This window comes from Apteryx rowi, unplaced genomic scaffold (genome assembly GCF_003343035.1).
Source record: "Apteryx rowi isolate R43461 unplaced genomic scaffold, aptRow1 scaffold_6, whole genome shotgun sequence".
NCBI lineage: Eukaryota > Metazoa > Chordata > Aves > Apterygiformes > Apterygidae > Apteryx > Apteryx rowi.
This window is the reverse complement of record NW_020450871.1, coordinates 2892557-2919249: the sequence shown is the minus strand read 5'-3', so window position 1 is coordinate 2919249 and position 26693 is coordinate 2892557. Positions and strand designations below refer to the sequence as shown.

Sequence of the window (26693 nt, the reverse complement as noted above, 5' to 3'; positions counted from 1 at the left end):
TAAACTGTTTTGGTACCTTGTTTGTATGAAGGATGGAGAATGAAATAAGTTTCATGGCGGATAATATTCAGTAGACCCTTCGGTTCGTCGCAGTGTGTGTAATTTCCCCCATAAGGGACTGCCTCTGACTGGGGAAGGGCTGATATAAAGCAGAGTTGTAAAGCATTAAAGGAAGCAAATTATTTTGTTCTGGTCTCGGGTAAATAAGTAATTATGATAAACTAGTAGCTTTGGTACTCTTTTCTCCCTGCCGGAAAACTATGAAACAATCCTAACCCTTTTACTCTCTTTTGTTGGTGCTGTGATTTCAGGATATCAAATTGCCTACCGCCTGGCCAGCAGCAGCCCTAACAAGTTCACAAYGGTGGAGGTTGGCTCGACAGTCAGGCAGTTTACTGCTACAGATCTCACCCCTGAGTCAGCATACATCTTTCGGACATCTGCCAAGACCAGGCAGGGCTGGGGGGAGCCGCTGGAAGCCACGGTGATCACTACAGAAAAACGAGGTAATGCTTGCAGCCACAGGTTGAGGTACTCCCTGTTACATGCCTTGGAGCCTGGGCTGCACTTAAGGGAATTTTAAAAGCAGGCTACAGCCTGTGTACCTCCTCCTCCTCACCCCATAAACCTGCCCCTAAACCATAGCAACCTCATGATTTTAGAAACCTGGTGAGCAAGACGGACTTTTATGAGGCAAATTTCTCCTAAGCTGCCAGGCTGTTGGAGATTGGTTTTTCCGTCAGCCACTATATTAGCCATATGCGGCCTCCTTCTGCAGTCAGATCTTTTCTTTCAGCTCTCTCATCTTCTAGAAAGTTTGCAGTCTTGACAAAGAAAGTGATGGATTTAATTATATTGGTTAGGGAAGCCAAAATGAGAGCAGGTGGTATCGCAGGATTTCTCCACACAGATCCTTCATTGCACCCCACTTCTGACCTAATGTGCTGGTAATTACTCTGTCCTTTCACTGCCGTACACTCTAGCAGAGCATTTACATCTGGATTGCCTAGAATTTTTCTGCTTCTTGCATCAGCCACAAAATGGTTATTCACATTTTGAATCCTCAATCAAATTCTGTTCTGTAGGGAAACTACTTGAAGAAAACGGGAGTTATATGTGTGTAAATGAATCCAGATGCTTAAATACCAAACACATCAAAATGTGACAGACATAAGGTATTACGGAATCTGGTCTGCGCTGTTATTTCTTGCTGGTGCTTTGGCTCAAGAAATGGCTTGACTATCCAGTCTTAGACTGAATCTGCAGAGCTGCTGGTTAGAAAATTTGTATTTTGTATTTGTAAATGAAGAATTTTTTCATTTGGAWCTAAAATAGAATGTATTGGCAGAGAACAGAAGTGTGAGCTTTCCTCTGGACTTGTACCGTATGCCATGTTCCACTGCAGAGCAGGTATCTCATCTCTTGAGCTGGCAAAGTCAAAACTAGCCAGGATGATGTTAATAGCATCAGTCTCTTGTGCACTGTTGGACTTGGTGCCACCCTGGCCCGTTGTGTTTTCTGGGTATTGATCTTTAAGAAAACTTCACCCTCAAAAATTACAGCCGTGCAACCTCTGTGATTTATAAAAATCACAGTTCAGGGAGAAGTGTACTTCAGCAGATACCTAGAGCAGCCCCCCATAGACATCTTTCAACTATTGTTCGCACTTTTGTTTGAGCTTGTGTGCCTGGGTCCTGGCTCTTCCCTCAGTCTTGCAGTATAATACAACAAATTATATTTACTTTTTAGTTCTTAAAATGTCACTACACGGCGACCTCTCATTTTAAGTCCTTTCAACATTAATGCGACAGCAAGGATTTTCCATGCTTGTCTGTCACACTGTTTGCCCATAAGGTCTTCCTTATTGTGTTGCTGTAACACTGCTTAAAAAAAAGAAGCCATTGGCCTGTTATTCAGCCACCAACAGGGAAGATCAGTGGGGTGCATTTCAGCTACCTTCGCCCTGTCTGGTTGGTGTTAAAATTCCCGCTCTCCAGGTCAGGTGCAGCCTTCCCAGTGCATAGTAGTGCAGTCCTCAGAGAAAGAATCTCTAGAACTGTATTGGGAAACTTAAAGTGCCTCCACTAAAGATACTGTCCATCAGACAGATTTATCATCTCAAGTTTCTTCCACCCTTGTCTGATTGCTGTCAAAGTAGAAGTTTAAAACATCCCAACATGTGAAAGTTTCCAAAAAACCCAACAGGCCCAACAAAGTGTACGGTGGAAGCTCGGAGCACAGAGGAGCCTCTCCTTTTCAATAAAATGTGCTCAGATTTCCCAGGCCACGCGCAGGCTGTTGCTGGATACACAATAGCTCACTGCAGAACTGCCAGCTCCACCACGAGAACAATGATCCCTTGTTGCTATCAATCCTTTAGGGTTATCTTGAATAGGCAAGTCATAATGTAAAATGAACCCTTTTTCTTTTTGATGGATGGCTGTACTGTGTCTGTACGCATGCTATGAACTGAGTCCCAAGGCTCTGAGAGTTGACTGAAGTGGTCCCATATGTGGGGTGGAGAGAGAAAAATGTGTAACCTCACATCGGCAAGATTGATACGAGGACATGATAATGAAATTTATCCAGTGCAGCCCTTCTGGTAACAAGTAAATAAATAAACAAACAAACCCAGGACTTATTTACACAACGATAAATATTCCAGAGTGAAAAAAAAATATTTACTTTTCATTAATAAAAATGCATTTAAAATCCTTGTAGTACTTGATAGTAAGGTAGGCAGGCAGTGAAATTGGTTACTTCTGTCCATTTAATTTCTTGAATAATCCCAAATAAAACTTCGGATTTTACAATGATGCCTGTGATTTACAGATTCCCAAGCTGGATTGTAGCTATGCTCTCTGGAGATCTTTCTGCAGTACTTTGAATCTACATAATGGCCTGGTACCCTTTAGAATAGTTAGCACCAGGGATCAGGGCAGAATTGAGTCAGATGGTGTTCTGTACCTAAATGTAGCAAGAAATTGCCACATCTGCCCTTAAAAGGGATCCATGGAGTCATATGGCCTGGCCATACATTCCTGCATGAACAACTCACTGTGGCATTTGCTTGTGGCTAAACCCCCACAAATAAACTCTCTATAGTAATGGTTTTGTACAAACAGTCAGGAAATATATCTCACAGTACGGGAGATTTTAAGATCTCGCATTAGCAGCAGACAGAAGCCCAGTCATGGGAGACTGACTGCAAGATCTGACCTGCCCAAAACTGCAAGCTGGATAAAGCTTATCAGCAAAGAGTATTAAATCCCCGCAAGACACTCACTTCCCCTGATAGAATAGCCCTGAATACCTGTCTCAGCCTGTCAGTGTAAGGCATTGACCTTTTGCATTGTACTCTGGATCGCATGCTGCTGGCACTGAGGGCTTCCTACAGCTAATAGCTTACAAATCTTTTGGCACTGATGTCAGCAAGAGTGTGCTGCAGAGAAATACCAGAACATACAGGGAATGTTTTTAGGGGGTGGCACGGAAATGGAGTGCTCGCCCTACAGAGCTGTGAAGAATCATGCAGTCAGAGGTATGCTTATGGAAACAAGTGCTGATGAAGTTGAATTGAATTGCTTCTCAAAGGCAAGTCACTGCAGTGTCTCCAATCAATTCCTGCTTTATTACATGCCACACATTTTAATCAGAATCAATAATCTTCATGATAAACAATTAAACAATTATTCCTCACTCTATAGAGTTTCTCTATTGAAATCGATGGACTGCAGAGACACAGTGACGGGGAAAGGAGATCTATATTGAAACGGTTAAGGACTGGCATACTCGCACCTGCATTTCCATTCCCCACCTCAATTAAAGGTGTATTGTTAATTACTCTGGGGAAGTCTCTCTCAACACTGGGACCGGCTGGTTTAACTTTGCAGTGCAAGGTCAGCCAGTGTGAAGGGAGGAAGAGGGAATGTCTGAAAGTGCAGACACTCAAACCCCAACTCTGTGTTATCTCCAGCCTGGGGTTTGGAAAGAGCAGCAGCTGCAGTGGGCTGCTCTTGGTTCCTGGTCGCTTGCCAGAGATAACTGGTGTGGGAATTCAGGATCTGCTATAACTCCCACACTTGGACTCCACTCTACACCAACCTTTTCCAACTTGTCTCTTCGTCCTCTTCATGCCACAATTGGGGAGCAGCTGGTGAAAGAGGGAGCTACATAGCACAGAATGAACTTGGCTAGCTAGAGATTGCAGGCCCCTGGCCTCAAGCAGTGAGCACAGGATAAGAACATGGACTAGTTTACAGGCAAATTCTGTCAAAAGAGCAATTGCAGCTGGAAGCACACCTGAGTTTCGTTCAAGGCTTCCTTGCTCTGGCTGCTGGTCCTACAGCTCTAATGATTTTTTCCTTAACCTGCCACTAATTTGGGCATCTTCTTCTAGAAGAGGGGATACTGAGGGTGTAGGTGTCCTCAACTTAGTTGCAATGTCTGTTTTGTGGGCTGTTAGAGAACATGGCTATTCTATGATGACCTTTTCCACAGGGGATAAAAATCAATTTTACTGCTCTCCTTTACAGTAGGAGGCTAAGGAATGGTATGGCTTGTATCCTTCATGTGGCAAATCCACAAGTTCAATCTCCTGTGGCATTACCACCATGAAGATCCAGTTAGGCTCTTACATTTTACGTTAGCTTGAACTTCCTCTCAAGGCAGTACCAAATTATGGTTTAATTGCAGAACGACCAGCACCTCCCAGGCAGCTGATGACCCCCCAGTCTGATGTGTCATCACGGAGTCTGCAGCTGAAGTGGGTCCCTGGAAGTGATGGGTCTTCACCCATACGATACTTTACTGTACAAGTGCGAGAACTGCCAAATGGAGACTGGCAAACCTACTCCTCGTCCATCAGCCATGAGGCTACATCCTGCATTATTGAAAGGTACTGTATGATATCAGTCTGGCATAGAAATTCCAGCACAGTCCGCTTAAAATAGTTAGGAATCCAAAGCAAGCATTACTCAGCTTCACAGTCTCTTTGGGGGGATACAGGTAAATGAGGGTCACTTGTCCCATTCTGGAGACGGTGCTAGGAACAGAAGTTCAGAGTTTTCCTGAAGGTCATGCAACATATCTAATTAAAGTTGGATTGGAATGGACATTTTTCAAGCCCTTCCTAAAAGCTCAGCATGCTAGATAATGCTACGCAGACTAAACCCATATCTAGCTATGTAATGCTCTGGAAAATACAACTAGTTAAAAATCCTTTCAGTAGTGACTGATGTTACAATCCACTCTCATTGCTGCATTGCAATTATCTCTATATGAACTCTTCCAGATGAAATGAGAACCATTTTTATCTGTATTTTCTATACTGAAGTTTATAGATAGCATCAGAATGTTTAAGCTTTGTTATTCAGCCTTCATTATATCCTCAGTGATGCTCTTGTAATTAAAGTCCTTGTAACATCTGTGGAAGCAATTGAATGTCTATGAGAAGGTACTTGTTTTGCTGTCCATTTCCCCTATTGACTGACTAGTACAAGTCTGATTGCTTCTAAAAGGCCACAGGCTTTTGGAGAGTACAGTGTTCAAAGCATTCAGATGCAGATTTTTAAGGTGTATTATGAAAACATCCATGGCTATGGTTTATGGCTGCTCACTGGTCGTGTGACAGAGGATATAGATGCACTGCTATCCTTTTGTCCAACTGCACAGAAAAAAAGAAAACTTGACAATTATAGGACAAATATAGACCTGATTCATTGACATTGGTGGAGCTATACCTATCCTGAATTATACCCAGTATCTCTGCAGTCAAAACCTCTAAAATGAGGGAGACCAGCTGTGTCATTTAGACTCGACATTGTCATTATTGAAAACAGAGGAGCTGTATTTCAAGAAAGATAATTCAAGTTGCTGTAGGAAAGTGACAGTGCCCTAATAGGACAGAGCTACTGAAAACATTTCTTTTCCCCCTTGCTAAAAGCCTTTTCCTGTGAAAGTCCAGAAGAGCATCATGTGCATGATGCTAGAGTGCTGGCCATCAGGATGCATTATTCCTTGATATTTAATCATTCCTTACAAGTAGCTTTACTTGGGCCTGTAGTCAGTGCTACATCTGCCAGCTGGTGGCTAGACATTACCAATTAATTAGCTAAATCCCCCATAACTTAGAGCTCTGAGTTTCTAGCCTCTGCATGTGAGTCAAAAGGCGGCCTCCCCCACACCTTCTCCCTTCCAAGCCAAGACAGAAAAATCTTTGCTAAGGTTATGTCAGCTGGAAGTAGCTCTTTGCATATCTTAAAGCACCGCATATATAAAAGAGCTGCAGGGAACCTGTTGTTGCTGTCTCTATTAAATAATCCAGGTAATAGCCGTAATTTGAAATGCAATAGGAATAAAATGCACTGATCATAGGTTATAGTCTAGTGGATTAGTCAGAAGGCTGGTGCCTGAATTCCAGGGCCAGCTGTGCGCTGACTCACTGGCTGACTCTGGGCACATCACCTGCCTTCTCTTTTGCGGTTTTCCCCATCTGTGAAATGAGGATGAGCTGACCCACAGATGTGTTTTGAGGATGTCTTAGACAAAGCTTACACAGAACTTTGAAAGCTACATTTTGCATATTCATGAAAAACTCGAATGGCAACACTTCTTGCCCTTTCCAACAAGCCCCAATCACAGGTTTCTCCATGAACTACAACTTAATGTCTGTTTTCTGAAGCCTGGTTCAGTTATGAATCCATGCTTGTTTCCAGGAACTCAGGCCAGAGGGAATCTGAGAAGAGGCTGGTGACAGTGGGGATGTGAACACTCTCATGGCCTGAGGAAGGTGGGAGAGGCTAGAAAGAAAAGGCGATATGGGGAAAAGACAAACTGCTCTAACGGCTTCAGTTGCCAATGGCCAGGTTCTTTGCAGAGGCTTGTTTTGAGGCAAGGTGTGGCGATGTGGGGAGAATTCATCCCTCAGCTGTGTTTTTACATTTCACAGCTTGAACCCATTCACCTCTTACAAACTGCGAGTGAAGGCGACCAATGATATTGGAGACAGCGACTTCAGCGCGGAGACCGAAGCAGTCACAACTCTGCAAGATGGTAAGCACGAAGGAGAGGCATGATGGGGGCATCGCCATGTGATGGGTGCTCTGTAGTGCTCCTGGGTGTGTTGGACCCGCTGCAAGATGTTCTCCACTGACTCCATTTCGATCTGCAACTTCGGAGTGGGTGGAGTGAAGATTCACCATCAAACACAGTTTTGTTCACAGGAGATTGATATGGGTAGTAATGAGATTTGGCTGAATTAATAACAGACAGTCTTAAGTGTCCTGCTGTGCACTCTGATAATGAATCATACTTTCAGGAGTCTCCAAATGGAATTAAACTCCGTTTGATTGGCTTCCAAACTCTGCACTAACCATTATCTTTGCAGAAATTGAATAATTTACAAGAGTTCATTAAAAATAAATGTAGAACCATGCATACATTTAAAGAAGTTTCTTCAATTGTTTTCACTCACAATCCACACCAGTCTGCAATATGGCAAAATTGTTGAAGTATAAGTAAGGAGGAGTATGAAGCTCCTGCAAACATGAACATTTAATCCTGCAGATCAAGGCTAATAAACTGTGAATGACATTGGCAAGGCTTTTATTTTTAGCCTTAGAGATCAGCTTCTGATTCCTTGATTGTATAAAGCCAATGCCTCAATGCAGAAATAGCTCCAGTGTCTCGAATGAGGCTACCAACAGAGAGAGGAACTCTCCAAAGTGTGAAAAAGCATCGGTATTTACCCTTTGACTGGGAAGCTGGGTAACACTAGGATACATATGTATATACTGTGCTAGGAGTTAAACAGCATTCGATGCTGCACAGGGAATGACTTGTCAAATACGCCATTAAGATATGAAAATAGCAAAGAATTTTGCCAAGGAATGTTTAAAGAACGTGAGCTTGAAATTAGAAAACCAGGGGATGGAGCTTAGGGGTATACTAATTTAAACTAGAACCCATGTAATACTCAAACAAATAATGTGCCTAACAGCCTTTTAAAGACATCCTGACTTTCAGAACCTTTCTGAACAATAGCTGCTGTACTGGTGCAGGCTGTAACTGGTACTAATGAGGCAGTACTGACTCGCTGTCTCAGAATTTAAAGTTTTATTTTCAATTCTCTTTGAATTTAGCTGCAGTGAATCCGGGGTTGTGCTTGGCCTCCTTGCAACACAATGGGGAAGCACTGTGAAAGCTTCTCACCTCCTTAACAAACTGTGAACATTTATTCTGCTGAGCAAACCTGGTGCTGCCACTAGAGCATTACGCTGTGGAGGGCTGTCGGCTCCTGATAAGCCTTCCCTTCTTTGTACTGGAGCTGAGATAGTGTGTGTGTGCGTGTGCTATAGGCCACGGCAGAGGAATGGGTTAACCCATGGTAAATCAAGCTGTTCTGATTTAAATAATCTGTGAATACCTGACACAGACTCCTAAAAACAATGTGGCCTTGCCCCAACTGTGGCAAAAAGATCTTAGAAAATTTGGGAGCAGTTTGTTCCCRCTTTCAAGTGGACACTCAGCTGATTTAACTGCCTTTCCAGGGTGTATCCCGTTGTTTGCGAGTGGCTGGCACAAGGCAGCTTGCTCCAGATTTAGGCCCTGAGCTTTTCTCTTATCCCTTCTCATGTTGCCAGGTAGAGCAAGGGATGCATGAGAGGTAGCTGGCTTCTGCCTGGATTGCATTATTCATATCCACTGCATTGCTTTGGAGACCCACCATGCTGTAACTGGGATAGGAAGTTCAGCAGTGAAGAAAGAAAATTTGATGAATAAGCTGCCCATTTCCCACCCTGTATTATGATTGGTTTGGTTACCTTTTTTTCTTATTTAGTTCCAGGTGAACCGCCCAGTTCTGTGTTAGTAACTCCCCACACTACTTCATCTGTCCTTGTGCAGTGGCAGGTAGGTAAAACACAAAAATTACGTTGTTTCTCAAGCAAATGTTGTTAGTTTTGACTTGTTGGCCCTACTGGTACGTTGCAATGGATGTTTTCCTGAGCTTGTAGTAAAGTCAAAGGACTGCAGCCAATTCTTCGTTTTCCTGATCTAGGCATTTATTTTAGTGATGGATGGAAATTTCTGGCTGATGCCCTTACTTTGTGCCCCGTGAAAGAGTCTTGGCAGCCTTGCCAAGCCTTGGCGGGTAAAGGAGTTGCTATAGAGATGCCCAAGATCTTTCCTTTCACAGATTCTCCAGTCCTTTTATTGATATCAAAAAACCTGCATGTTTACATACAAAGCATTCAACAGGTTGGGGTGTTGGTGAAGATCAGGTAATCAAAAGCTCCATCCTTCACATTGTATGCTGTCTCCTTCAGCTGCTGAAATAATCAGAAGTGTATGCTGGGTTTGAGATCCTGTTCATACCTTTGAGTAACTCCACATACGCTTTTGGCTCTTTGAGGGCTAGAATTCAGATTTCTTCAGAGTAGAGGGAAGCAAGTTTCAGCTCTACACCATATCTCTGAGTTGAATGTGAAAGTATTCATGCCAAGTCTGCATTTTATAAGCATTTCCTTGTGCTTTCCTTTATCTTTCAATCCAATACTGGCCTCCTGGGATATGCTAGAACACTTTGTGACCCAGTGCCTGAGACTTCTTTTTGTGGAGTAAGCACTAATAGAGGGAACCCAGTGGGGTACTACAAGTTATCTGTAACCTAGCTTGGAAAGCCTCTGCCCGCCCTGCTCCCAAGACAATGTTCTACACACATAATAAGAATAGCTGCGGACAGATTGCATTAYAGTGAAAAATATACATAGGCATTTACAGTACAGATGGGGCTCCTTGCATTTTGGAAAAAATATATGTATGAGGGTCTGTTTATTGCTGTGCAGCAGCATTTCAGAAATATGCCTGGCTGTACTACTGGGTTGCTGGCCCAAGTTCACGCAGCATAATACTAAGTAACATCATTGCTTACAGCATGTTGAACAAATAGAAGACATGTTGAACAGTTTTAGCAAAGGAATTATGGCGAGATGTAAATCAATTGCCCCACCTCGAAATAAAGCCCACAGCGAAGAAAATGGTATGCAAAGAGGATGTGAAGCATGATGTACTGTAGAAATAAGCCTTCCCCCAATTGACTGATTATTGATGTGTAGTTAATGTGAAATAGGTGGTTGTTTAGGTAATTGGATGCTTTTTATTTCATGAAAATGAAATGGGGTGGTTGTGCCAGAGTCATCTCAAGGGAGTTGTGGGTGATTACATGTCATTACTACACGTATATTAATGGAGCCTGGTAATTCAGCCGTACTATATTTTTCAAATAAACAAAAATCTTCAAGTCCCACAATACCCTACAATTAACAGGAAGTTTCACAGCAGTGTTTAAGGAATAATGTAAATTGAAAACAGCAGTCAGGCTAAATGGGAGAGTAGAATTCCAAGCAAAGCTAAATTTTTAGCTTTGAGCTGTGTTAATTCACAAAACAAACTCTAGATGCACTATCTGTGTTTTCAGCTGCTTGGTCCAATCAGTCCCTTATTTTTAAATTTAAAGTGGGAAGAAAATAAGTAATTTCCGTTGCGGTCTGTTGTATCAATAATACAAGGTTATTTCAAATGTTCTGGATGATGCTGTAGTTAACATCAGGAGTCTGTACTGTTGTGCTTCCACCTCAGAGACAACAATTATTCAGGCTTAGATTTTTTTTTTCTTTTTTTAAACAACAAAAAAAGTTTCTCTTACTTCTGTACAACACTACAGGCTGCCACTAATAATCATTTTACCTATTTCGGCAGATCCCTCAAGCCTTTCTCTATATAAATACAAAGTCCTAAATAATCCATACATCAAAAGTAGAGTTTTGTCCATGAAAGACAGATAGGAAGGGGAAGACCTGACCTTTCAGCAAAGTACACTTTCCAGRAAAGAATCATCATTTCTGTGGCAAGGAGCAAGACAGATTTCAAGCCATTTATTTTCTGAGTTGCCCTGTCCTAAATTTAAAGAAGGGAAAAAATGGAGAATCAAATGAGGGCTTAAAAAAACCCATGCTTGCTGTCATCAAATCAGTGCAGTACTGCAGTGAGGGATTAAGCTGTACCTGTTAGTTAGCTATATGACAGAGTATGGAGTAATAGTCTCTTTCTTAGAGTCAGTAGTGTTTTCCTTTTAGGATTCTGTAGGATATTCCACCTCCAAGTTTTTGTTTAGAAAAATCATATTTTCTTTTTAAGTGCTTGGTTACACCCTCACTGATTAAAAAGTGAAATAGAAAAAGACACTGAATCTTTACAGGAGCACCTTCCTTCTAGGTAATAATTAACTTATGTCCAATCTGAAATACAAATCCAATTAATGTTCGCAGTATTTTCTCATTGTGAAGTTTATTTCTGTGCCAGACAGGCTTTGCTTTTTTACAGCCTCTCTCCTCCTTTGCAGGGATGTACTCAAGATATGTTGTGGTAGGACAGTGCCTCCTTTTTTACCCTGTCTAGGGAGAAAACAGTCTTCATGCTTTGCATTACGATTCCTCCCTACCAGGGCAGAGAGAAGCAATGATATTGCCATGCTGCGGAGCCCTTCTCTGCTAGGACACAGAGCTAAAGCAACTTCAGTATCGCATAGAAAACAAAAGAGGAAAGCCAGAGGACTGGAAAAGAAAAAAAGATGGTGATTGATATACTTGTAATTGCCAGTAAATAATATCTCATCTTCCCTATCCTGCAGAGAACAGTCCTTTGAGCTGCTACATGAGCGATCGTATCATCAGCCAGACGTGGAGAAGACTGTCAGTTTTTTTGGTCTATTTGTTCCGTCCCTCGCACAGGGGGTTCCAATCTGTGACTAGGAAAGGCTGTTGTACAAAAGGTTGATTTATTTTCCTTGTAAAATGAAGTCAGAGAGGGGATATGATTGCTCTTTTTAAAATACATCATGGGAGTAAACACCCTATAGGGAGAAGAACAATTTAAAACAAAAGACAATGTTAGTGCAGAAACAAATGGTTATAAACTAGCTATGAATTATTTAGATTAGAAATTAAATGAAAGTTTCTAACCACCCAAGTGGTGAAGTTTGGAACAGCTTTCCAATAGGAGTACTGGGAAGCAGAAAAATTAACTTGTTTTCTGATGGAGCTTGCTCTGTCTATGAAAAGGATTTTAAGAAGTTGTTTCCTGCAGTCAGGAGGGGCTGATCTTGGTGGTTCTCAAGGTCCCTCACAATCTTGTGTTCCTAGGCCATTCTCTGATGCAAATGCTAAATAACACTGAAAGTCGGCCAGAGCTTCCCCAAAGGATGGAGCAAAATAATGAATATGGTACATAATGATGAATGAGGCTCTCCAACCATGAGAGCAAGTACAGCAAGATCTTGGGACTCTTTGGATGGCTTTCAGCAGACTCTGGACAGGACAACTGAAAAAGAAGCAGACTTTTTGCAGGAGCAGTTTCTGCTCCTTTTCATGGTAGCTGTGTAGTTTTCTGATACTCTATTTCCTCTCTCTAGCATAGACTTTTCTTTTTTGGTTTCCATAAACTACCTTAATTCTTTCAGTTCTTGCCCAAAGAAACATCCTTTGCACTGCGAAAGGACAGTCCTCCCTTTCCTCTTGCTATGATAGTAAAGTAATGGAAGATTCCTGTCACTTCTTGTAGCAGAGTGTTTCATTATTACCAGATATCTGCCTCCTTTCCTGTTTTAATATTCTTACTTTCTTCATTAAAATTACATATGGTATTACCTTATCCTGTAACAATGTTTCACACCAGTGGTTAATTTTTTAATGATGGACAAAGGTTTTTTTTCTTAGTAAAGTTCTCAAGACACCTAGGGATTTTTCTGGATTAAAGGCAAGATCATCATTAAAATCCTTCTCATTTATCCTTTCAGCCCCTTAAATTTCAGTACAAGGATCTTTAGAAGATAAATGGCTCAGGGCATCTTTTCTTCTCTGCAGTTTTTAGCCTGCATTAGATTCATGAAAGGCATTTTTTCCCCAAACATCGAGGATCCCTTTGCCTGGCTTATTTCAGCAAGCCATTCAGACAAAAATCTCCTCTCAGCAGAATGAATGGGTAGCTCTGGTTATACATCTGCATCTGAAGGAAGGTGTGAAGGGCTGCTGAGGAATTCCTTGCTGAGGTACAATGTCTGAGCACCTTGCAGCATGTTCCAGAAAAAACAAGTATTTGAGCCAGCTCGATGGCCATACATACCATGCTGCTCCAAACTCATGGAGAAGATTGGGGTTCTCCTATAAGACTGATCCTCCCCAATGGATTGTAGCCTGTCATACTTTGACTCCTCTCTAAAAGCGTCTCTGGCAGATATAAGATCTGAAGCGGGAGGATTCAGAAGAGACTCCATCCAGCCTTTCTGCAAGAGGCTTAACAAGTGGGAAGAACAAGAGAAGTGCTTTGAGTCCTGTACATGGTGTGGCAGGCACCGTCAGAGCAATATTCAGTCAGAATGAGTGCTGTAAGTGGATCTAGTCCTCTGGTGGCACAGAGATGTGAGATGTGAAAAGAGCCATCATGCCTTCCTGGCTTGTGCAGAAAGATTCCTCTGTTTGCTGTAGAAAGATTTGTGTGACCTGCGGAAAGAAGGAGGAGTATTTTACTCAGTCAAATAAAAACTAATGGCAGTATCTGATTGACAAGTTTTGCTATTGCCACAACACCTATTTTCATTTTCCTGCCTAAAGCCAGAATATACCAATTCTCAGTTTCTCCTCAGTCTTTCAGTAAAATAATGCCAAACGAAGAATGCTCTATGAACAAGAATCCACAAGGAAAATAGCCGCTAAAGAATTAGTATTCTCTCTTAATGTCTGTGACAAAATAATTTATTTGTTGTCTTCTTGGAAGAAGTGAAATACTGGCTTACTAATCCACTGCTCTTGCCAGCAACATGCATTTTCTATATTCTTTATCGCACACCAGGTTCTGCGGACGAGGAAGGAAAGGAGCTTATGTCTTAGTGAAGTGTGTCAGCTGTAGACTTCTAAGTAAAGAGTCTTTTGTAACTGCCACAGCTGAGTGAAATCATCAGTTGCCTGTAACTCATGTTTTTCAAATTACACGGACTTTGACCCTGTATATTAATAATGGCTGTATTTACTAGAGAACTTCGTCCTTTTGCATGGGGCCTATGTCAAGAGTCCATGCAACCTACTGTCTGCTCTGTCGGAGGTTTATTGCAATGCACATCTTAACAAGCGCATTCTTAATGTGAACTTTTTTCAGCCACCAAAGGTCGAGAGTCTAAATGGCTTGCTGTTGGGATACCGGATCTACTATCGGGAACTGGATTACGACACTGGATCTGGAACAGAATCCAAAACCATCAAGAACCCTTCAGCTTTACGAGCAGAGCTCACACGTAAGCCTGTGTTTGGGACGCTGTAGTGTCACAGAATGGTAATCCATCATTGTACCAGATAATAAGTGCCCCTGTACCCCATGGAAAGGACACAGAATAGTATCTAAGAGTGCTGGGGATAATTCAGCTTTTACACTATCAGGGTGAAGATGCTGAAAAATGCTAATACCTTTGATCAGCATCCCTTGTAATGATGCACTCTAATCTATGCCAGCGTGCTTAAAGTGCCGTTCTGTCCTCCATGTGGTCCTCTGAGTTCCTGCCTGCTGCTGCTTCTGTCTCGTGGTTGCTCTGATTTGTTCTGCCTTCAGACAAGAAAGGGAGGGACTGCATTTTCATCAGCTGGCATGCGTTTTCTCTCCCACTACTTTTTACTAGTTTTTATAACTGATGTTTTGTTTTTCTTTTTGCAGTATAAGAAATCAGCTGAGGAGACATTTTAAATAGAATTTTTTTTAAWATTTGTTATTATTTTGGAAGAAAATAGCAAAAATGAGCAAGAAGTTTAAGGTGCATATTTGCCATGTTAGTCACTTGGGTTTTGGTTCACATGGAAAGAAGGTAGAGAGGGAGAAAACTAATAGAAAAATGARAAGTTTTTTTAGACAAAGACTAGAAAGAAAATCAGAGGGAAGAATAGGCAGAATAGGATGATGGGAGACAAAGATGCGAGCCCTCAGTAGGAGTCTGACAGACAGGGCCCAGCAATGAGACGTGCTTGCAGAGGGACCAGCTTTTGTCCTGACTGACGTCAGTGAATATTTAGAATAATATTCACTCTGAGAGTGGCAGAATATGGCTGAGGAAGACTATGTGAATATCTTGCATCATCTTCTGTGTTTGCCAGAACCCATAAAAGTGGTTTCTACAAAAAAAAGAGTGATTTTCTTGTGTGTGTGGAAAAAGTGGATGTTTTAAATACAATGTAAGCATCTAACTCTGACCWCATTTGTATCATCAGGCCTGAATGAGAGTTCTGGGAGCATACAGACTCCAGCCAGGCCAAAGCAGAGATGTAAAGATCCTATAGCTGTAGGTGTGCATAAAGGTTTTTTCCAGGCAAAAGCTGGAAGAGTGGCTGGATATATTTTCATAAAGTAGTGACTTTGGATGCTCTCTAGTCTAACAAGACAGGGAGGCTGGAAAACCTCCCGGTCCCCTTTCTTCCTTTTTCTTGGCTGGCCCTGCAGCTATGTTTCTGATAGTGATATAGTAGAAAATACCTTGCTGTACTTCTCCAGGGAGCCAGAGAGAGAGAAAGAGGTGGAGAGAGAAGTATTTTAAGAAAAATCTCCCTCTTCTCTCCTGGTAATGTGACAATTCTCACCTCAGTATGCCTCTGTTCCACAATGACCTGCTGTTCTGCACAGCTTAGCATATTATTACAATTCATTCACAGCAGGAATATTGAATGCTAAAAGTGAAACTCTGGGAAATTTAACATACATTTAAAGAAGCGGATCCCATCCTGTTTTAAGTGTTCGCTCTTTGTGGCCTGTGTTGCAGGTCTTTACCCATCWCGTTTGAAATTCTGCATGTTGAGAAGAATGTAGTACAGTGTCGAGAATTTCCCCCTAGAAATTGCCTTTCTACTTAYTTGTTCTATTTAATCTAGGAATCAGAACATTTGCCTGTGTTGTATATTTGTGAGATTTTCTGTTTGAGGATGAAATGAAACAACCCTGTGTGAGTGAGATGCTTTTGATGTGTTACGAGAGAGTGATGTGATTTTATTGCCCTTCAAGGTATAGTCCTAAAGCTCAAACTGTGTATGTATGTGAGTGCTGCATCATTTGCCTCTGTCTCTGCTGTACATCATTTGCAATAACGATTTCCTTGCACTGTAACAAGCTTTCTGCTTTGCTTACCCTGAATAGCCCAAAGCAGCTTCAAGACAGTGAACAGCAGCTCTGCATTAACGACGTATGAATTAACACGTAAGTGCACACTGCTTTTAGATGAGACTCTTTGTAATGGTTTGAAATGCACTATAGGCAAACTCGTATGGTTCTTCTCTGTGGATCTAGCAGAAATCAACTCAGATTAATGATTCTGCTTCCTTGAGTTCCTTTTTTCTTTAAGCCTTTGCTTTTCCTATGTCAAAAGACATTGATGATGCAAGTAGGTAGCTGTTGTAAAAATGTGGCTGCTGGGAAGGCGTAACATTATTGGCTGTAACATCCCAGTATTACTGATGCTAAATGACTTTTGATTTGCTTCCTTCATATTTCGCAGTCCATCTGAGTTTAGTTGTATCACATCATTAGTCCTATGATTCAAGCATTAGGATGCTCAGGCATTCCATGAGTATGAGGCCAGTTTAGAGAGGGCCCAATGAATTTATATGCATCTCCAGAGGTGTTTTCAGTTGGAAATGAATAAAATAGCATTCGACAGAGTTAAAAGGCAAGTTGCTTTGTGGTAATGATGGTTCACTAGATAGGTTTTGCCCAAGGCTTTTGAGTCACAGATTGTGATGGGCTAAAAAAACGAAGCCCTATCCCAACTGAAATTGCATGCATGAACTCTCAGATGTTCCATTTTCTTCCACATCAAGTTGGTGCTAAAATCTCCCTTGTGGCTTTTGATGGCAGCAATTAAAGTTTCTCTGTACAAGTTGTCCAGTGCTGTAATCCCAGTCAAGAAGTCTGTATCTTATATTATATAATTGTTTTATTTATGGGCTGGCAAAGAGTTAGTGATGTATTGGATATCATCTACCATGTACCTGAGACCAAGGAATGATGCTGGACTCTGTCAGATATATGAGCAGAACAATTGTAAACACTTCCACGAAGCCGCAGCTAGAAGGACCTGTATGGTTAGGTTCGTTGAACCTTACCAAACCAATGACATGCTGTCAGCCACAGAATTAAGGGTGCAGTGTGATTCATAGATAGCAGAGAAAATTATTGGCAAAGGGAGAAATTTGGACCCCTATCCATGCATGCCTAAATAAATTCAATGCTGATTTAAATACAGTGATTTATGTTATTGATCTCTCTCATACTATAAGTTCACTGTTAAATATTTTAGATGATAAATATTTCTATTAGGATTGATTCTTTCATCCTGCAAATGCAAATCCTGAAGCTGCTTAGCCGTGGCCTCCCCTAATGAGGTTGACATGATTCTATTGCACCCCTCTTTGCATCTATTAATTATCCGAATACCATAGGGTTTTCTTGCTTTTTTTTTTCCACGCTGCTCTCACTTTCCCATCTCATCTGTCAGTGCAGTTTTCTTTATGTCAGCAAAGAAATTGGTTGCCTGGTGGCCAAATGGAGTCCAGATTTCAAATTCTCTTTTCTCTTTGTGAGTGATGTTCAAACTGTGATCACTTTGAGGGAACAAGATATGCATGCAGTACTTCAAATGGGACTGTGGACTCCCTGCTGCACATCTTCTGCACCCTGCTTCAGCAGTGACACTCTCAAGCACTGCAGTTGCTAGATGACTCTCAGCATGAAAGTCCCTAGGGTTAGGGAAAGGCCTGAAGCTATGTTGCTTCCTACCTGTAGAAATCAAAATGAATCCACATGTTGAACATTCAGAGCAAAGTCCTTCCTTTTTCTGCCGTCAAGAATGACCCAGAAATGTTCTTCTTGCTAGTTACCCATCAGGAATTGTCCCTCTTACAGGAACAACACAGTGAGGAACCAATAAAAAATCTGGGCATTTCATTGCAAAGATTTCTGGTAATTATGCAAATCCTGCTGTGATGTGTGAATTAGGGAAGGATGGAAGTGCTTAGCCATTGCACTGGTGCACTGTTCTAATGTTGTATTTGATGAGAGAGGTCTGCTGATAAAGAGGGGATGGAGTCCAAAAAATGTCTGCTTTTTAATTTAATTATTTACATTTTCAGAGTTGAAGAAATACAAGAGATATGAAGTTTTAATGACAGCATATAATGTAATTGGTGAGAGCCCTACCAGCATACCAGTGGAAGTGTTTGTGGGCGAAGCAGGTAGGTAGAAGGAAAATGAATTGATTTTTCTAAAAGTACCACCATGTTTTAATATTCTTCAGGCACTGGGAAAGGGCTGATTTGGAAAATCTCCCAAGGATCATGATCCCTAACAGGTTTTTGTTGTGTCCTCTCCTGGAAGATGTTAGTTGGCACTGAGAGTCTCTTGCCATTTGAAAGCCAGTCCGTCTACAGGCTGAGAATATGTGAAGAAAGTGCATTTAGAGGAAAGAAGAGAAAATATTTTTGCAGTTTCAGAAAGATGACTGCTCATACCAAATTAGCTTGAGGGAAAAATTGACTCAAGTTAAAGAAGTAAAAAGTGGAGCATAGGAAAGCCACAAGGGAAAAGAAACAAAACTAAAAAACAAGGGAGACTTGGAAAGCTGGTTCTTTTATTTTATAGTTCTGAGTAGAGACAGTGTCTGTGCATCACATCTTGCTATATTTTTATGCTGTTGAAGTCAAGACGACATTGTGTTCAGTTTAATGTTAGTTTTGGAGTCACAAATCATTTGGCAATACTCTCAAGAAAATGCAGACTCTTCTACCCCTGCATCCAGCCTCTCCTCAGAAGAAGTTGAGCTGCTGGGGCACTGTTCTTGCCATTATTTATTGTAGCTCTAGTGCATGAATCCAGATTGTATTTATGAAGTGTAACTTGCTGATCAATTTTAAATCCCTGCATTGGAAGGCTGGAGGCAGAAATCAGGAGAAGAGAGTTAACTAGGTGCTGCTTTGAGTGCTTTGTGAAACAGGTGGTTTTGCACAGCCCGCATAACCCGGAGCCGACTCTGTTCTCAGTATCTCTTGTTGAGAAGCGCAGGATTAGAATAGCTGATGTCTTCTGGCAGCCACGACACCTCTGCCGTATTTATGGGGGCTCCAACTGGAGAAAGGCTGGTGCTGAAATATTTGTTAGTTAGAGTATCAATATCTGTAGCAACTTCTTTTAGAGCTTAAAGTAAGAATAGCGACACAAACCCTCCTGCTGATCAGTCTACTGGCCTGAACMAATCTGGTTGAACTTCTGTTCTTCTATCTAAAGGATAAAATGAAGTTTGTTTTCAAGCTCAGTGCTAATTCATTTTATTAGTATTCATTATATATCCTGTTGCTCTAAACTAGGAAGAACTTTTTTTTTTTAAACTCTGCTTCAGCTTTTCATGGTGTAGCATTCACTATCTTTTTATGAAAAAGTCATAAATTAATCAGAGCAGTATGATTCTTGAGAAACAGTTGGCAATATTTACATTTTTTTCTACTTTGCTACTGCTCCAACTTCTTCCTGTAACAACTGCGAAGAAAGCCCCAAGTGGATCCAACTGTATCTGCCTTCAAAATGCATTTTTGTTTCAGAACTAAATATCTCACTGCTGCAAATGGAGCCAGCAAAGACATTTATGTACATGTACACAGCCAATAAATTCAACTGGGRAAACGGGAAAATGTTGTTATATCATGTCTTTAAACCCCACAGCCCAAATCTTCCTTATCGTAATTCAGACAAGGAGCAGGGGAATGGAACGGAGCAAACTCGAGAGAAAACTCAGCTATCTGGGAGGCCTTCTCTCATTGGCAGGCAGGGCTGGCATTTCTCAAGTTGTAGCATGACTCAGAGGGTTTTTTAGAGATTGTGGGTTTAACTCTGGTTAGGGAAAATCCAGGTTCATGCTGTAGAGAAGATGAATGTAGGATCTTCCTGCAGGTTTTCACACTTGTTGTGTGAAGTTATTATGCTTTGTTATATAACTGCCTCTTCCACCTCCAGAACTGGCTGTGTTTTAGACCATGAGTAAAGTGATCAGAGCTGGTATTGCAGTTTAAGTTTTTAAATTAATTTCTGACACCTTTGAGTTAACGTGTGCTGTGGAAATACAAGGTTTTTTTGTTATTGTTTGCTTGATGTTCTTACCCATGGTAAAGGCAGTTAAGCAGCAAGCTGGAAAAAATGGGTCTGCTTAGCTTTGGTAATGGGACACCCATGTAAAAAGTAGAGAAAACCTTCTGAATAAGCAAAAATGTTGACAACAAGGCCGTAGCACTGCTAGGGAAAAACACCACTGAACACAAGGTGACTGAAGGGGACCAGTCCCAGGTCTGAAGGCCCCAAATAATTTACTTCTGAGCAGTGTTAAATGGTGTTTTGTTCTGCTGCAGGGGTTGTGGTAATTCTGGTAGATCTGAAGAGATTCCTCTGTTGTAAATGAGTTTACAGCATGTGCCTTTGGGGGAATGTGCTTTTTGCAAGCGAGGTTCCAGCGGGTCCAGGTGGGTGTTGTCTCCTACAGCATGGGGCACAGTAAAATAGYAATAGCTGATGTGCTGTTCAGAGTGAGTACACTAAAACACCCTGCTTCTACGTCTGGTGCAGCAAGATAAACTGTGCAGAAAGAGGAATATCTGTAAATCTTCCCTTCTCTCTTGCGCTCTCCCCTGTCAGATTTGAAGCTTTTCCTATCATTGAATCTGGATTTTTAAGCTTAAGCTTTTTTTTAAAAAAAAAAAAGCTTAAGCAGGCAGTGGAGCCGCCTGACAAACTTTAAAGAATAAAGCATTAAAAACAATCTTCTGGCTGTTTTGCAAATCGAACAAAAAGACCCAGACCAGGGAGTTTCTCTGAGATCCTGGAAAGCGGCTTGACCGTATGCATCCTGTGTCCTCCTTGGGTGGTGCTGGTGCTCTGCTCCCCTTTGGCTGAGGGGCAGGGAGAGATTTTGAGACCTCTGAGGGAACTACCTGCTAGCAGACAACRTGCCAGGCACCAACAACCGGACTCTGCTTCCTGATTCCCTTGGCGAATGAAGGGGCTAGGTGCAAGTGGTTGGTTTCTTTTTGCTGCGGGTGGAGCAAAGCTTTTTCTCATTGCAGTGGTGTTCTCCCGTAAGATCAAAGGGCCCGGTGAAGGCTCCGCTTTGAGTTCTGCCTGCATGCTCGCAAACCCCATTGATCTGGAGAGCAATTATTCCCTGTGCCGGGAGAGCGAGCCAGGACTCTCTGTGGAGCACGCGAAGTAGAGGCGTGCTCTGTGCCGGCGAGACGGCTCCGTCGTTTCACTCTGAGCAGGGGTAAGCCAGGGTTGTCACCCCCGCCTGCCTCCTCCGCAGACTGGAAGATCCGTGTAATGTTGCCTGTTTCGATCTGGCTACGGCTCTGCCCTGCTCATTAGCGAACCATGTGCATCTCCTGACAAATGACAGAAAAATTGAAAGCCGCCACTTGCAGAAATTAAGAAGGGAGTCGCAGCCCCTTCGGCAAGCCCTCTACTCGCCTTGTTAATTCATTTAACAGTTCAGCTGTCAGGGAATGCGGCTTTGATTGGAAAGGCAGTGAGCGTTCAGGGACAGTCGGGATACTGATATTCATCCCAGTCCTAAATACAGCTGCTGCCAGAGGTGGTGTTCTGCTTGACTGAAATTAGGACTCTGTTAGAGCCGCTACTATATCAAGAGCATTATTCTACCAGGTCGCTGTCGTTACGTGATTGTGTGGTTGGCTCCGGAGTTCAGGAGACTCTGCTACCTGCATTTTAATTAAACAGAAATCACAGGTTTGGGGCAGGCATGCTTCACCTAATTTCCGAAGGTGAATAAAATGGAAGGCGGTAATACAAATCCTGTGCTAACGAGCCTGCAGCCTCCAGTGCTTCTCCCGTATACTGCAAAGCTGTTCTGGATGAAAAATAATGGAATTCATAATTTCTGCCAGCTGCTGCTGGAGGAGAGTGTGTGTATGGGGAGAGGAGGTAGCAGAATGGGGGAAGTATACCGAGAGACACTTGCCTTTAAACAGATGATAAATCCATTTGCATGAAGAGGGGAGTGATGGGTGGCATTATAACTGATGATGACATTGGTGACCTTCAGAATTCACAAGAACTGGTGAAGCTGGGCAGGTATTATTTTGTTCTTTTTAGTAATCTCTCAGAGCTGCTTCTATAAAGAGAAGGGAAGGAGCAAAGAGCTGGGAGACAGAGATCCATTTCTTAGAAGTCCTGCGCTGAAATGCTGCGCTGGATGCTAACATCATCTTTTGGAAAAGCAGGTTTCCTGTATGTCTCACTTTCATCAAAGCAAAACGCTAGGTTAGACAGCAGCTCTGTCTGGGACAGAGGGACAATTGCTTCTTTCCTCTCTTCTTCCCTCTTCAAAAACTTGAGTTTATCCCTGGGTGCAAAGCTTACAGAAGCTGAAGCAAATATCCTTGTTCTCACTCTTTTCTGCAATTATTTTCATCTGCCCTCCTGCCTGCCACACCACAGGTGTCCCTAGAGTTCCCAGACCCTTTTCTTTTGCCAGCAGTTGCCTGCTCACCTGCACCTGAAGGGTGGGTAGGAGGCTCTGCTCTGCCAGCCACATCAGGAGGAGCACTCAGAGCTGCCTGGATGTCTCCAGCATTTTGCACGCAAGGGGTAGAATCCACCTGGAAAGCTCCAGGACTAAAAATAGCAGTTTAGAGCTGGGAAAGAGAAAACAAAATATGGGGCTGAACACCTGCGTGAGGAAGGAGAAGTCACGCTAAGGAAAAAGGAGCAGGTAGCAGCCTTACAGGGAAGCAAAGACTTGACTCCAGACGTGGCTTCCCTTTATGAGCTGCTTCTAGCAAAGCGCTCTTGTCCCTTCTTAGCTGCTTATTGTGCTCAGGTATTGACTCTTGGTCTCTCGTGCTAATGCCAGAGAAGGTTGTCAGTGTAAAGCTGTTTTGTCCTTCACTGTTTTCATCTCCTTATGCAGGCCTCATTCTTTTCATGTGTTCCTCCAAAACATCCTACATGGTGTCATCTCCCCTTTCTAGGTCGCTTTCTGGAGAAGCGCACCACCTCASATGCCCTTTTCTTTTATAACATAGAAGCTTTATTTCCTTCTCCACCCAGAAAGTAGCTGAGAAGATGCTGTGGAGAGAAGTCCCCTGTGCCTCCTTGTTAACAGCCTACAAGAGGCATGACAACATTTCGACACATTAGAGCTGGCAGCTTCAGTCAGTCTACTGTGGCCCCCGTGGCTGTTTTCTCCTATCTGTTTGGGACACATGCGTGATGTCTCTCAGAGACTGACTGTACATATGCAGATAGGGAGTGCATTGCTGCTGGCACTGCTAGAAGAACTGGTTGGGCATTTCCATCCCAGACTCCACTGATGGAGGGAAGAGGAGGATTATCCTGGCCATTTCGCGTTGCAGTTGTCTAAAACCTGTCAGCCTACTGACAGTATCTTCCCTTGATAAACAAGAGAAGATGGGAACTGTTGGAAAGTAGTATAATAAAGATATTAAATTACTGGTTTCTTTTGCTCAAACTTTAAACAAAGGGCTTGACCTTCCTTGGCACTCTAAAAGCACCAAGCCTTTGAAATCTTGAGAGGTATTTACCTATTAATTGTTGACTTCTGAACATCAGGAAAAAGCTGCTTTTGGGGGGATTGCAGGGTATGTTTGAAACACTGATTTCCCTTTTTCCCTTGCCTTTGAGGCTGAAGAGGCCTGCAGAGTTGTTCCAGCATCATGTTCAGTTGTGAGTTATCTTTACCCAGCCCTTGACTGGGAGTGCTGTCCTCTGGGAGCGATGCTGGCCTTTCCTCCTGCCCCCAGCGCCTTTCTCGCGAAGCAAGGAGAGGTTCTCAGCTGAGCTCGGAGTTCAAGATCCAAGCCACATTCTCCAGCACTGTGCCAAAAGAGCAGAGTAAGATGAGAGCAGAGCAAGGAAGGAAAACTGTAGGAAAATGGAGGGTAAAAAAAGAAGAGTGAAGAGACATTTCCTGAAACCTCTTTTCAGTTTCTCTTGAATTACTGGAAACCGTTATGATTATAACCCCTGTATCCCAACAGCCTTCCATTTCTGAAAGTAGCATCAGCCACTGGATAGATCATATCAGTATTTCTTGGTGGATTTTAAGCTCATCCAGACTCGCTCTATACATGGTTTTCACTTGAGGCTTGTCTACAGCAAGCCCAAATTGGATTTGTTGTTCCCATCAATGCAGCTCCACTGGTGGTAATAGCAGTATAGATAGGACTCAGCTGCATTATCTAATCCAGCAAGGCTGTGACAGGACAGTAAAAAATAACAACAAAAGTGTGCCTACATTAGAGCATTAGTCACTGCTTTTTACGGGTGGAGCTGCACTGCTGGGGAATTACAGATATGAATTCTCTGCATAAACCTTGGCTCCCTTTCCTGCTCGAATTGGCTACTTCTTAAGGGTAGCTTTAGGTTCTTAATCCGTTTATAGATGAGCACAGAGGTTTCCTAATTAAACCTCCAAATTTGGTAACCTAGGTCAGTAGTTGATGTTGTAACGGTAAGGCAGAATGTAGCCGTGCCAGCGTGAGCCTGTGGAAGAAGTGTCCTTAATGTCAACATGTCAAAAAGACATCCCTGCAGCTCTCCGGAGACTGAAATCTAATGTCAAGACAGGAGGAGGCAAAGTCTAAGTGCAAGTCTTATTGCTGTCAAAGCAAGTTATTCTACCATATAGGAAAAGGAATTTTAAGAGAATGCACTGGAACATAGTGTCCAGATTGAGACATACATTTGATAGGCTTATTTGACATCTTGAATTCTCCATTGACAGTCCAGAAGCTCCCTAAAATGATTTGCAATGTTTTCATGCTACAAGTAAAAGCTGAATGTGTGCCTCATTAACGGCTCATTAAGTTGTTAATATTGGTCATAAGCAGCCTTTGGTACAGCACAATGCTTTATACGGTGCAGCAGCTCCTGTTTAGCTCTGGTTTAATTGCCTCTTTTTATCACGTCTCAGCATAGGAAAGATGTTTTTGTCCATGCAAAAATATAATCAGTTTCTGATCAACTCAACTTGCTTATCACTTTGGCTGTTACTGTTAGCGCAGGTGGTGTTGAGCTGCGATTGCCATGCAATGCTTGCCCAGACGATGAGCTTCCTTCTTGCAAACCCAACAATTCAATGTTGGTTTTCAACACTAACTCGAGCCCAAGACAGACATACTGTCCACGCTCGAATTTATCAGCAAAGCTCCTGTCTTTGCTGTGTAGCCGGTGCAAGCGGTAGTGGGAGTGCTAGGACAAATTGGCTGTTAGCGGTTCTGCTGCTATGTTATATGGCCTGTGAAGAGCTAAGTGCAGGGACATCCGTGCGCAGGACACAGAGGGCGGAGGGACGAACGGTGCGATCGTGTGTGCAAAGCCTTACTGAACTAACAGCAGAGCAACTCCATTAAAAGGAAAGGAATTAACCTTCCTTTAAAATACATGAGCAATTGCTATTAAAGTAAAATGGACCATAAATTACGCTGGTGAAGAAGTGAGAAAGCCCCTGGCTGATAACTCATATTCCAGCAGACACAGGCTGGAGTTTGAGTATTTTTGACTAAAGGCTTATATTTGCAGCCAGATTTCTGTTTCTTCTGATTGTATTGTCCTGCTCTGCTTGTATTCATTCATCCTGGCATACAAGAGCAAAAGGTTGTGAATTTTTTCATCTGGGTCTCAACTCCTGTGGCTTTGCCTCCTCTGTATGGCTTTGCTGTGAACCCAGCTGTAGAGAAACACAGCTGGTTTTCTTTTCTGACATCTGTTTGCTGTATCCATCATCAGTCAGGGAACCGAAGGCATTTCAGGTTGCCCCTTGCAGACTGAAAGCAAAAAAGTTGCCATTTTTTATGAAAGTATGAATTAGCGATATTCTAAAATATTATGGCCAGAGTAATCCAGACATCCAGGATGAAATCAGGATATAGGACCACAGTGATGAACTGAACTCAGGAAATCTATGATTAAAAAATAAACAAGGATTTCTCATTTGGAATCTAGAAGATGTAAATTTTTGTCTCTCTCTCCCCAGGACCACAAGATCACAGTCCTTTGTAGACTCCCTGGGGTTCCCTGACCCTGGCAATTTGTAAATCCTAAATTAATCCCTCATGGGGATGGATGACCTGACTTGCTTCAAAAGCCACAGAGAAAGGTTATCTCAGTGGCAGATCTCACCTGCTCAGTTTGACTTTTTTTCGTATGGGTTTTAACTTCTGGTATATGGCAAATCCAGAGGAGATTCACCCTAATTATCTGATACATGTCTCTCGACTTTAGTGGAGTATAAGGAACTGTCAGTGCTCATGCRGGCTTTGGTAGCTGCTGCTGTTATTGTTAGTGAACATTAAGTGGGTGCTTCTGACTGCTGACATTGTGATATTATGATATTGGAGTGGGGGACTAGCAAGTTATAATGAGAGGAACAAGACTATAAATTGAGAAGGAGGAGTCGTGGGAACCAGGGCGCCCGGGGAGACAGGCTGAAGTAGATAATTTTGACTCAGCCTAATGGATAGCCTGTTTCCAGAGGATTGAGAATGGCACTTTCCCCCATGGTGCTACTCCCACTCCTGCTGGTGTAAGCGAGA

The 26693-nt window shown here is 42.4% G+C and overlaps 1 protein-coding gene across 1 annotated transcript in view; it reads left to right on the top strand.

Annotated features, from left to right (window-relative positions):
- Positions 1-26693, top strand: part of SDK1 (sidekick cell adhesion molecule 1) — a 432311-nt gene that overhangs the window by 365243 nt on the left and 40375 nt on the right. The window contains exons 30-36 of the mRNA XM_026083057.1: positions 312-506; positions 4696-4897; positions 6950-7053; positions 8840-8910; positions 14209-14344; positions 16222-16281; positions 18213-18314. Coding sequence (XP_025938842.1) covers positions 312-506; positions 4696-4897; positions 6950-7053; positions 8840-8910; positions 14209-14344; positions 16222-16281; positions 18213-18314 — 870 coding nt within the window. The remainder of the gene's footprint in view (positions 1-311; positions 507-4695; positions 4898-6949; positions 7054-8839; positions 8911-14208; positions 14345-16221; positions 16282-18212; positions 18315-26693) is intronic.